The sequence below is a fragment of the Eschrichtius robustus genome, chromosome 8 (assembly GCF_028021215.1).
Source record: "Eschrichtius robustus isolate mEscRob2 chromosome 8, mEscRob2.pri, whole genome shotgun sequence".
Lineage (NCBI taxonomy): Eukaryota > Metazoa > Chordata > Mammalia > Artiodactyla > Eschrichtiidae > Eschrichtius > Eschrichtius robustus.
In genome coordinates this window covers 14,688,031-14,700,415 of record NC_090831.1, presented here as the reverse complement: position 1 = coordinate 14,700,415, position 12,385 = coordinate 14,688,031, and the positions used below count along the sequence as shown (strand labels likewise).

Sequence of the window (12,385 nt, the reverse complement as noted above, 5' to 3'; positions counted from 1 at the left end):
GGGAGAATTGTACCTTTCAAAGAATTTGTCCACTTCTTCTAGGCTGTCCATTTTTTATTGGCATGTAGTTGCTTGTAGTAGTCTCTTATAATCCTTTGTATTTCTGTGTGTCTGTTGTAACTTCTCCTTTTTCATTTCTAATTTTATTGATTTGAGCCCTCAGCCTTTTTTTCATGATGAGGCTGGCTAAAGTTTTATCAATTTCGTTTATCTTTTTAAAGAACCAACTTTTAGTTTCTTCCATCGTTTCTATTGTTTTCTTTGTCTCTCCTATTTCATTTATTTCTGCTCTGATCTTTAAGATTTCTTTCCTTCTGCTAACTTAGAGTTTTGTTTGTTCTTTCTGTAGTTGCTTTACATGTAAGGTTAGGTTGTTTATTTGAGATTGTATTTGAGGTAAGATTGTATTGCTATAAACTTCCCTCTTAGAACTGTTTTTGCTTTAGGTTTTGGATTGTCGTATTTTCATTTTCTCTTGTATCTAGGAATTTTTTAATTTTCTCTTTGATTTCTTCAGTGATCCATTGGTTGTTTAGTAACATATTGTTTAGCCACCACTTGTCTCTGTTTTTTACAGTTATTTTTCTTGTGATTGATTTCTAATCTCATGATGTTGTGGTTGGAAGATGCTTGATGTGATTTCAGTTTTCTTAAATTTATCCAGGCTTGCTTTATGTCCCAGCATGCAATCAATCTTGGAGAATGTTCCATGTGCACTTGAGAAGAATGTGTATTCTGCTGCTTTCAGATGGAATGCTCTGTAAATATCCATTAAGTCCATCTGGTCTAATGTGTCATTTAAGGCCTGTGTTTCCTTATTAATTTTCTTTCTGGATGATATGTCCATTGATATAAGTGGGGTGTTAAACTCCCCCATTATTATTGTGTTACTATCAGCTTCACCTTTTATGGCTGTTAGTATTTGCCTTATATATTGAGGTGCTCCTATCTTGAGTGCATATATATTTACAATTGTTATATCTTCTTCTTGGATTGATCCCTTGATCATTATGTAGTGTCCTTCTTTATCTCTTGTAATAGTCTTTATTTTAAAGTATTTTTTCTGATACGTGTGTTGCTACTCCAGTTTTCTTTTTTTTTTCAGATGAATGATTTATTTTTTTAACATCTTTATTGGAGTATAATTGCTTTACAATGGTGTGTTAGTTTCTGCTTTATAACAAAGTGAATCAGCTATACATATACATATCCCCATATCTCCTCCCTCTTGCATCTCCCTCCCTCCCACCCTCCCTATCCCACCCCTCTACATGGTCACAGAGCACTGAGCTGATCTCCCTGTGCTATGTGGCTGCTTTCCACTAGCTATTGGTTTTACAGTTGGTATTATATATTAGTCCATGCCACTCTCTCACTTCGTCCCAGCTTACCCTTCCCCCTCCCCGTGTCCTCAAGTCCATTCTCTAGTAGGTCTGCATCTTTATTCCTGTCCTGCCCCTAGGTTCTTCATGACCATTTTTTTTTTAAGATTCCATATATATGTGTTAGCATACGGTATTTGTTTTTCTCTTTCTGACTGACTTTACTCCGTATGACAGACTCTAGCTCCATCCACCTCACTACAAATAACTCCATTTCGTTTCTTTTTATGGCTGAGTAATATTCCATTGTATATATGTGCCACATCTTCTTTATCCATTCATCTGTTGATGGACACTTAGGTTGCTTCCATGTCCTGGCTATTGTAAATAGAGCTGCAATGAACATTGTGGTACATGCCTCTTTTTGAATTATGGTTTTCTCAGGGTATATGCCCAGTAGTGGGATTGCTGGGTCATATGGTAGTTCTATTTTTAGTGTTTTAAGGAACCTCCATACTGTTCTCCATAGTGGCTGTATCAATTTACATTCCCACTAACAGTGCAAGAGGGTTCCCTTATTCTCCACACCCTCTCCAGCATTTATTGTTTGTAGATTTTTTGATGATGGCCATTCTGACTGGTTGGAGATGATACCTCACTGTAGTTTAGATTTGCATTTCTCTGATGATTAATGATGTTGAGCATTCTTTCATGTGTTTGGTTCCAGTTTTCTTTTGATTTCCATTTGCATGGAATACCTTTTTCCATCCCCACTTTTGGTCTGTATGTGTCCCTAGATCTGAAGTGGGTCTCTTGTAGACAGCATATATATGGGTCTTGTTTTTGTATCTATTCAGCCAGTCTATGTCTTTTGATTGGAGCATTTAATCCATTTACATTTAAGGTAATTACCAATATGTATGTTCTTATTGCCATTTTGTTAATTGTTTTGGGATTGTTTTTGTAGGTGTTTTTTCTTCCCTTCCTCTTTTGTTTTCTTGTGGTTTGATGACTATCTTTAGTGTTATGTTTGGATTCCTGTGTGTTTGTGTGTATCTGTTGTAGATTTTTGGTTTGCGGTTACCATGAGGTTTTGATACAGCAGTTTCTATATATACAAGATTGTTTTAAGTTGCTGGTGTCTTAATTTCAAATGCATTTCCAATATCCTGCAAATGTACTCTCCTCATGATTGCTGGTTTCGATACCATATTTGTGTGTGGATGATTTCCTACCATTACTGTATGTTTGCCTTTACCAGTGAGCTTTCCCATTCATAATTTTCTTGTTTCTAGCCGGGGGCTTTTCTTTTCTGCCTAGAGAAGTTCCTTTAGCATTTGTTGTTAAGCTGGTTTGGTGTTGCTGAATTCTCTTAGCTTTTGCTTGTCTGTAAAGCTTTTGATTTCTCTACTGAATCTGAATGAGAGCCTTGCTGGGTAGAGTATTCTTGGTTGTAGGTTTTTCCCTTGTATCACTTTAAATATGTCCTGCTACTCCCTTCTGGTCTGCACAGTTTCTGCTGAAAAATCAGCTGATAACCTTATGGGGATTCACTTGTATGTTATTTGTTGCTTTTTCTTTTTTGCTTTTAATGCTTTCTCTTTGTCTTTAAATTTTGTTAGTCTTGGCATGTTCCTCCTTGGGTTTATCCTGCCTGGGGCTCTCTGTGCTTCCTGGAATTGGGTGACTATTTTCTTTCCCATGTTCGGAAAGTTTTCAGCTATTACCTCTTCAAATAATTTCTCAGGCCCTTTCTCTCTCTGTTCTCCTCTGGGACCCCTATAATGTGAATGTTGGTGCATTTAATGTTGTTCCAGAGGTCTCTTAAACTGTCCTCATTTCTTTTCATTCTTTTTTCTTTATTCTGTTCCACAGCAGTCATTTCCACCACTCTGTCTTTCAGCTCACTTATCTGTTTTTCTGCCTCATTTATTCTACTATTTATTCCTTCTAGTTTATTTTTCGTTTCAATTGTATTGTTCAACTCTGTTTTTTAAATCTTCTAGCTCTTTGTTACACATTTCTTGTGTTTTCTTTCTTGTGCCTCCATTCTTTTTCTGATATTTTGGATCATTTTTACCATCATTACCCTGAATTCTTTTTCAGGTAGATTGCTTATCTCCACTTCACTTAGTATTTCTTCTGGGTTTTTATCTTGTACCTTCTTCTGGAACATATTTCTCTGACATCTCATTTTGTCTAATTCTCTGTGTTTGTGGTCTCCTTTCTGCAGGCCGCAGGACTGTAGTTCCTCGTGGTTCTGGTATTCCGCCCCCTCCCCCCCGCCCCCCCGGTGGATGAGGCTGGTCTAAGAGGCTTGTGCAGGCTTCCTGGTTGGAGGCACTGGTGCCTGTGCATTGGTGGGCAGAACTGTGTCTTGTCCCTCTGGTGAGCAGGGCCGTGTCAAGGGGTGTGTCTAGAGGTGGCTGTTGCCTCAGGGGGAGTTTATGCAGCCCGTCTGGTGATGGGTGGGGCTGTGTTCCCACCCTGTTGGTTGTTTGGCCTGAGGCGCTGGGCTGTTGGGTGAGGCCAGGTCTTGGTGTCCAAATGGCAGCCTTTAGGATAGCTCATGCCAGTGAGTACCCAGTACCTCCGTCACCAGTGTCCTTGTCCCTGCAGTGAGCCACACACACCCCACCTCCCCAGGGGACCCTCCAAGACCAGTAGGTAGGTCTGGCCCAGGCGTCTATGAAGTCACTCTTTTTTACCCCTGGGTCCCAATGCTCATGAGACCTTGTGTGTGCCCTCCAAGAGTGGCCTGTTTACCCCAGTCCTGTGGCATTCCTGTGATCGGCCCCATTGGCCTTCAAAAGCCATCTGGGAACTCCTACTCCCTATGCCAGACTGGGGAGCCTGATGTGGGGCTCAGAGCTCTCACTCCTGTGGGAGAACTCCTGCAATATAATTATTTTCCAGTTTGTGGGTCGCCCACCTGGTGGGTATGAAATTTGATTGTATTGTGAATGTGCCCCTCCTACCATCTTGTTGTGGCAGCTTCTTTGTCTTTAGAAGTAGAATATCTTTTTTGGTATGTTCCAGTCCTTTTTCGTTGATGGTTGTTCAGCAGTTAGTTGTGATTTTGGTGTTTTCGTGAGAGGAGGTGAGCTCAGGTCCTTTTACTCCACCGTCTTATGGAGATCTTGTGCCATGAGTTGCTCCTTGACTTTAGACAGACTGCTTAACCTCTAAGTAAAATGCTGATGATGATAATGCATGCAAAGTGCTTAGAACAGTGCCTGACACACAGTGATTGCTCAATGAATGTTCATTTTCATAATATTAAATATACATGGTTTAGCACTAGAAAAGCCAAATGAACTAAGTTTATTGAGAACATTTCAAATTCTCAAAGATGGACATATTTATGGACATACTTAAACAGTGTAAAATCCTTTAAAACTGTTTTCACAAAATAACTTTGAACTTGGCAGTTTCACACTCAGAGAATGGCTTTTTTTAGGGAGAGGGTACAAAATATGAAGTCTGCAACTACGTTCCTCTTCTCCAATACAAGTGAAGTAGGATTGCTTTTTAGCTGTGTTTCAAATTGGGCTGATTCGTAAGGTATTTTTGTGAAGGAAGAGTTTCTCTCGTTAAAACAGAGACAAAAACTAAAAACTAGCAGCGTAGCAGAAAGATCCCTAGTCTTGGAATACAAAAATTCTGAGAGGGCTGACAATAACAACAAAGACTTTCCAATTCTAAATATTTAAGAGTGACCGAAAAAGTCTGTTGTCTTCTACTCAATATTCTTTTTAACTCCAGTGTGAAGAGATGTGCTGTGCATTTCCTGTGAACTTTGCCATGTGATTTCTTAGCACAGAGCCCTGTTCTAAAGTCAGGCAGTCACCTTGGAGACTGTGATAACATCTCTGCATTTTGGTTTCTTTGTCAGTAAAACTGGGGATGTAATGTCTTCTTCCCAGGGGTCCCGTGAGAATGAAACGAGATGCTCCTCACGGGAATGACTGAACCAGGTTTAATGGTGGGCTTGGTATCCATTTAGCATCCTTCCCTCTCCCCAAAAAGATAGATACAGAAAGCTGCATTTATTCCCTTTTATGGGACAAAGAGAGTGGGGACAGCAAGTATGTGCTTTTCACTGGTTAGAGGATGGCAATGTATCCCAACGAGATGAAACCGATAACTATGAGTCTTGGGCACAAGTTTGAGTTCTCTCCCTCCCTCTATTCCATGCTACGTTCTACGAGGGCAAAGGAGGCTCCAGAGAATGTTCCAGGAAACGTCGTTGTGTCCATCCTCTGGCATCACGCAGTCCCCTTTCCCCGAGCATCCCTCTCAGATTCTACAGTGTTACTCTTTTCCTCCCTGCTAGGAAAACCTACCCACACTCCCTCACACTCTAGGTGCTGCAACTCTCTTGCATTCCTTAGAGGGTGCCAGAATGCTTGATTAAAGTTGTGCAACCCAGGAAAAGTGAGCCTTTCACAGTGGGAAGAGCTAATGTTTATTCAATCAACAAACGCGGAATGCCTGCCAGGGCCAGACACTGCTGGTCATCGGGACAAAGAGAGAACGTGTGGTTAGTCAACATAAAACTGCGTAGCGTCACGCTGCTCTTGTTATTCCCAGACATCACTGAGTGAGTCAGTGACAACAGGCACAACGTATCATTCAATGCCTATTAAGAAGATAACAGCTGATGACATATTTAAAAAAAAGCCAAACCCAGAATTTGAGAGTTGTTGCTGGCAGAGCATATGGAAACAAGGTCCCAGGAGCTGCTGGATGGCCACGGTGATGACGCACTCGGCCAGCCAGGGACAACTCTCAGGACAGTTTTACTAGGACCTAAAAAGTCACTTCCAACTCCAAGACTTAGGTTCCATTCCTAAATAATGAGTCAAACAAATAAATGATGAAAAATAGTGACTGTGAACCCCCATCAAGGCATGGACAGGGAAAACCCTAACTTTATCAACTGCAAAGAGAAACATCTAGTAAACGGGAGAAGAGGAAGAAGCTTTTCTTAAGCATGACATAAACCTGTACAAGTCTCTTAACAGCACTGGGGTCAACAAAAGCTTCTGTTGCTGCAAAAATGGTCTTCAGAGAGCGGCGAGGAAGAGGCTGGCCAACAGAACCGGGCTATTTCTTCATCTCCAACATGGCACTTCCTGGTCCCCGGTGCTTAGCACTGCAGATGTTACAGAACTGCACAGGAGAGTTCTGAAAATGCAATTAAAAAGGCAGGTTTTAAGAGATCATCCCTTTCTACTCTCATATTCAGAAATATTATGGGAGCACTCGCGGGGAGTGGGGATCAGGTGATGGAACATTTGCTCCTGTTCCTGGAGGTTACTGCTGGTTCACACAGGGTCCTGTCTAGACCAGCTGTTATTCTTGGACTCAAAAGACAGCCCACAGCAAGACAAGTCTAACGTGACCCAAGGGGACCTGGGGGAACCGACTTGACCCTGCAAAAATAGCAGTGTCATGATACAGAAATCAGGGTGAGAAAGTTATAGAAAATGGTTCTCACTGTAGCTCATTTCTAAAGCTCAACTGTCATCAATTTTATCTCCACAAATTTACTTACGTGAATAGGCTCTTATAATGTTTAGTATCGTATACTAAGCATTTTGACATTTGAGAAGTAGGTACATTGCTTTTTCTGATGTGACATAAACTATATTATAGCTGAGACACGGACAGTGGTTATCATTTTAAGCACATCCCTCTGGCTGCACCAGTTTCTCTCGAGTTGCTGGTGGCCAAGCAGCCAACTTACCATGCTGGTCATAGGCAGGCACTCCTTGTGGAACATATGGCGGCAGTGGAAGACCACCGCGCTGAAGGACTTAGCTGCGTCTGGGTGGGGGGAGGGCAGGAAAGAGAGAAGAGCTCAGTGCAATCGTAGAAGTTTCACTTTCCAGCAATAAGCTGCCCTGGGGGGATGCTAATTGATGAACGCAGGGCAGGTATGACAGTCCTGTTGCTGTGGGGGTCCCAGGTTACCTGCTTGGCCTCCCAAGTCAGTTACTACAGCTACATACTGGGGACGATTTCAGGGCAAGGTGACAGCATTTGTTGTGAAAATCAGCATCAGTAATGTGTATGTGCAAAGCTCTCCCTCCTCCAGCCCCGTACACACAATCATGACACTACGAAAGTGGCTTCCGTGGCTTTGTAAGAATGCTTTCTGCCGGTTCACCTACTGCCTTTGCCAAGGCCATTCACTAACTTCAGGGCACAGCTGGGCTGACATCCTAGGCTGTGACCTTGCCCTGTGCTGTACTTCTCTGCTGGGGCACCACACCTCGTCCGCGCCTGCTCTGGGCGGCCAGCTTGGTTCCGGTAAGACTGAATCCTTAACAGATTAAATTAGGAGTTTAATCTAACTATACAGTGCAGGTGCATGTGTTCTCTTTCTGTTAAAACATTGCCTAAAACCCAATGCAGTTTTTAACACAAGCACTTAAAATCCAAACCTCTAAAAAAGACCCTACGGGGAACTTCTTGTGCTCCTGCCCTGCTAAATAACCCCGTAGAGCTAAGTAAATGGTACACAAACTAGGTCTTTTAGTACTTCTCTATGCTGAATTTATACACAAGAAGCATTTTTTAGCATCTCAACAACTATGCTTTAATTTCTACTTTCAAATTATGGAAATTCCTCTTCTCATGTCCTATGATCCTTACGTAAAATGCTTTAATTATATGAAGAGATACATAGCTACCAAGAACTATAAACAAATGTACATGTTTTTTAAGGAGTCACAGTTCCCATTAGAAGGTATTTGTTTCCATTGAAATGTGAGATAACTTGGGTGCCTAGATCCATATAGCAGTGAAAAGCTTAAAGGAAAGGGAGAGCTACCTATAAATTTTTTCCCGGGTGCACACACGGTTCTTCTAGCTAGGAATCTAACAAGTTGATGGTAAGTTTTCATTTTCTTTCCTTCTGTACTAGGGCAGTGGTTCTCAAAGACTGGCCCCTGAACCAGTCGCATCCACATCGCCTGGGAACTTGCTAGAAATGCAGATTCTCAGGTCCCACCCTGCGCTACCAAATCAGCACCTCTGGGGATGGGACCAGCAATCTGAGTTTTAACAAGCCCTGCCGGCTGATGCCGACTTGCTTGGGAGCCTCAGCTCCAGGGAACGGCAGCACCAGCATGCAACCGAGTAGCCACACGGGCTGAAATTCTTCTCTAAACTGGATTATGCCAAAAGGTATATAATTTTATAAGCTAACTTCAAAATTTTAACTCCACTCATCATTAACACGTATTTGGGGATTTTTTTTTCCCCTCCCAACCATCTTACCTGATGGAAGAATAGGGGAAAGACAGGACTCACAGATGTTCTCCTCTGCAAGGAAACACATACACTTGGGATTATACAATGTTCCCCTTTGCTCTGTCCTTTCTGATAGCAAGGCAGGCAGTTCCAATAGGATTCTTTCAGTTTTACCCACCATCAACCAGAATGCCTTTCATCTGAGTTCGGTGCATCTTCTTTAGTAAGGACAAAGAGTCAGCTACGAGAATCTTCTTGCAGCCTTCACGAAGCAGAATCTAATGCACACATTGTAAAAGAAAAGCCACCTTAAGCCAAAGACTCAAATATGGGGGAGAAGCCACTTACTGCTCCCAGGCAGGGCACAGCAGGGAGAGGTGACCCCTTTCCCTTCCAAACCAATTCCTCTGGTACTAATGTGAGCTTCCACCCTTTTCTGTTTTTTTTTTGGGGGGGGGGGGGTGGCGGTAATTTTATTGGGAGTTGTGAGGTGTGCTTAAGCCAGATGCCATTTTTCACCAGAACTTGTTGCTGCTTTTCAAAGAGTGAGATGCTCAAGGCCTGAAGGGCTGCGAGACTCTGGTGCAGTGGTTCTGTGCGGCTCCGTGGAAATGCCATGGAAATTTACACAATGAAGACATCGCCGCCGCCCAGCTCTGGGTCACAGCAAAGGCAGAGCTGCATCCTGACTTTCTTCACACCAAAGTCACTCTCAACTCTCAAACCTACGTGGACGTCCTGCTTTCACGTGGTTTCTGCTTTCAATTCATGCCACCAGGGAAGGGAACTGGAAGTGGTCAGCTGTGGTCCTCCATCCCCAATCGGCTATGATAACACGTCCTCCTCTCGAATCCTCGAGGAGCACCGGTATTTGGGTGAATGCACCCAGAGGGCTTCTCGCCTAATTACATGGAGGCAAAGAGCCAAGAAGACAGATGTCCAGAGTTCTAGACCCACCGTTTCTACAGCTGATGAGCAGGAAATTACATGATTTTACTGTTTCTACATTAACTGAGACATAGCCTATTAAGTTTTATTCTTTAAAATGCTGCTAGAAATTGAAATTTTCAGATTCATTTAAAAAAAGACATTAAAACTGTAACAGACGTCACGAAAGCATACAGGAAGAAGAGAAAAATAACAAATGTTGGTAAACTTTAAGAAAATTTATAAGCAAACGTATCTAGCTGCCCAGCCCCTGATACTAAAATAAAAACTTAACAAAAAATAGTGTCACAATCACAGCAAAATGCTTCAAAAAGAGCTGGCTATGACCCTGAGTGGGTCTTTAAGGCCCATGGCATGAATGGTGGGCCTGGCAGTCTAGACAGAAACCACGGTGTCTGCAAACTTAAAAAAGAAAACAGGGAAGAAAAAACAACAGCAACAACTAAGAAGGAACCATTTCTTCACCAGGATTACATTTTTCTAAATCGGCACAATCTGTCCGCCCACAGAAAGTATTTTCTGGGAAAAACTTTAGTATTCAGAGGCACATAGCCAGAAGGGAAAATACACAAGTAGGAGCTTTGGATGTTACTAACTTCTTCCTATATCCTTCTCAACCACTCTAGTTTCCTTAACATTACATTGTTTCCCTCCATAGTCCTCAGTTTTTCTAAATTCTGTTTAATTAGTATTACCTTTATCTTTCTTTTTCATCGTTTTCATGACAATCAGTTGTAGCTTCTGTAATTACAAGCATACCTTGTTCTATTATAAGATTAAATAAGAACGTATTTATAAGATAGCTGTTGAAAACTAACACAAGACTCTCCCTATTTTTCCTTATTTCTCTGCAGTTCGTCATCATTGATAATAATTCCAAGCAAAAGCAAAGCACCAGACTCACATTTTATAAAGCAATAAAAGGACTGTACATCAGCAAAGTTATTATGGTTCATTAAAAACAGCTGCCATGGGAAAAATGCCATACAAGACGGCCAAGTTTGTGAGATTTCTATTTTAAAAGATTCTTTGAAATGTTGAACTTTTTGCTGACATTGCCTTATTCATACTGTAGTGCTTATCATTGGCATTGCACATGAGATAGTTACCTGGTTTTACAAGCCCCCAATAAGATACCAGAGCTAGACCTAAAAACCATTTTACCTAATTTCTGATCCATCATTTAGGCCACAGTGCAATGGGATTTAAATTCTACTTGAAAAAGCTTTGCTTTTTGTTGGGATTATTGTCAAAGGTGATGAATTGCAGAGAAGTAAGAAGGAAAACACAGAAAGACTCTTAAGGCCTCACGCTGGAGTTCAGAAATAGAATTATAAATGCAATCACATTTAAATTTACAATAGCACAAAGTAGGCATGTACCGAATTGACTAAAGAAGCTATAGTTGGTTGTCATAGGCTACCTATGTCACCTGAAAGCTGTGATGAAGCCAAACTGAAATAATTTTAAAGGAAAAAAATAAATTTTATCTTAAAAGTTTATTTCAGGGATATATAAATTTAAAAACTCTTTCTTAGAAGAAATTAAGTGCTTATGCACTGGGGGTCAAAAAGAAACCCATGTGGGCCCCCCCAAAAAGGCAGATAGGAAAGAAGTTGCTATTTCCTCTTAATTCATTTGTCTCTGGATTTCAAAGTTAGAGACCTATGGGGAAATGATAAAGGCACATGGAGTTTGTAGCAAATGTAAATATGGGAAAAGAATTTTGATAGACGCAGAGATGTCTGGAGTCAGTTTACCTGTGTGTGTGTTCATGTACATGTGTGAAGTTTAACAAAACTAAGTGTTAAAGCTTTTTGCTTCTCCTAGAGATATTCAGATCATGAGCTGCTCGAGCTGCATTCTACTCATCTCCTGGTCCCTGAGACAATACATGGAAGCCCTGTAAGTACCTACCCAGCACAGGATCTAACAGAGTAGGCACGCAAATATTTAAATAAATGTGTTCATAAACGATCAAACATATAACTTAAAAAACTTATGCTGAAAAATCTAAGCTACTTTATTACAGATTCCAAAATAAGTATTACGGATGATTTCCATAGAAATATCGTTAAGACTATGCAGCTGCATTCGCTATATAAAGGCTTGCTTATGAAAGGACCGTACTGAGAACTTGAGAGAGAGAAATACTTTAGAGACCATCTAATCTAGAAGCTCCTAAGTGTCAGTGCATAGCCCAGTGCCAGGCTGAGTGTATAAGAAACACCAAGGTGGTCTAAGGACCTAGTCCCTAATCCTCTCCAGCAGATCTGGGGTGGTACCTGAAACTTAGTAATTTAAGAAAAGCATTCAGATAATTCTGGTGTGCAGCCAGGCTTAACAAATACTGATTTAATCTAATGGGAAAATGGACACCCAGAGAGCTTACGTGCCCTCCCAAAGGTCAACAGGCTTGTTAATGGCAAAGCCGGAACTGGAGTCCACATTTGCAAATACCATGTCCACGGCTCTTTAAAGACAACAGGTTGCCTGTTCATCTTCCAAGACAATCCTATATATTCCTGTGTTGTAACCTGCCAGTACAGTGAGTTCATCTCCAGAGACCAATGGGACAACTAGTGAGAAAAACACATTTAGTCAGAGTTCAAACCCAGTTCCTCACCTTCCCAGGCTGGTGAGTCAAAACTTTTTGAGACTCAGTCTTCTTTACATGTAAAATGGAGGTGACAGTTCCTTAAGGACCATTACTGAAAATGACTGTCAAATAAGACTGTCAAAAGGGAAATGTTTAAGAACAAAGATGCTGGAACTCTTAAGAGGAAAAAAAAAAAAAAGCAAGGGAAGTGGATATAAATGCTAAATAAATACAATAAATAAATGCTAAATTT

General features: G+C 41.2%; 1 protein-coding gene across 2 annotated transcripts in view; it reads right to left on the bottom strand.

Annotated features, from left to right (window-relative positions):
• Positions 1-5,285: 5,285 nt before the first annotated feature.
• The window catches only part of VPS41 (VPS41 subunit of HOPS complex), a 184,301-nt gene continuing 177,201 nt past the window's right edge, over positions 5,286-12,385 (bottom strand). For both annotated transcript variants that reach the window (XM_068550354.1, XM_068550355.1), the window contains exons 26-29: positions 8,764-8,863; positions 8,613-8,657; positions 7,075-7,154; positions 5,286-6,512 (exon numbers count right to left, since the gene is read on the bottom strand). In XM_068550354.1, the coding sequence (XP_068406455.1) occupies positions 6,432-6,512; positions 7,075-7,154; positions 8,613-8,657; positions 8,764-8,863 (306 nt within the window). In that variant the 3' untranslated portion in view covers positions 5,286-6,431. The remainder of the gene's footprint in view (positions 6,513-7,074; positions 7,155-8,612; positions 8,658-8,763; positions 8,864-12,385) is intronic.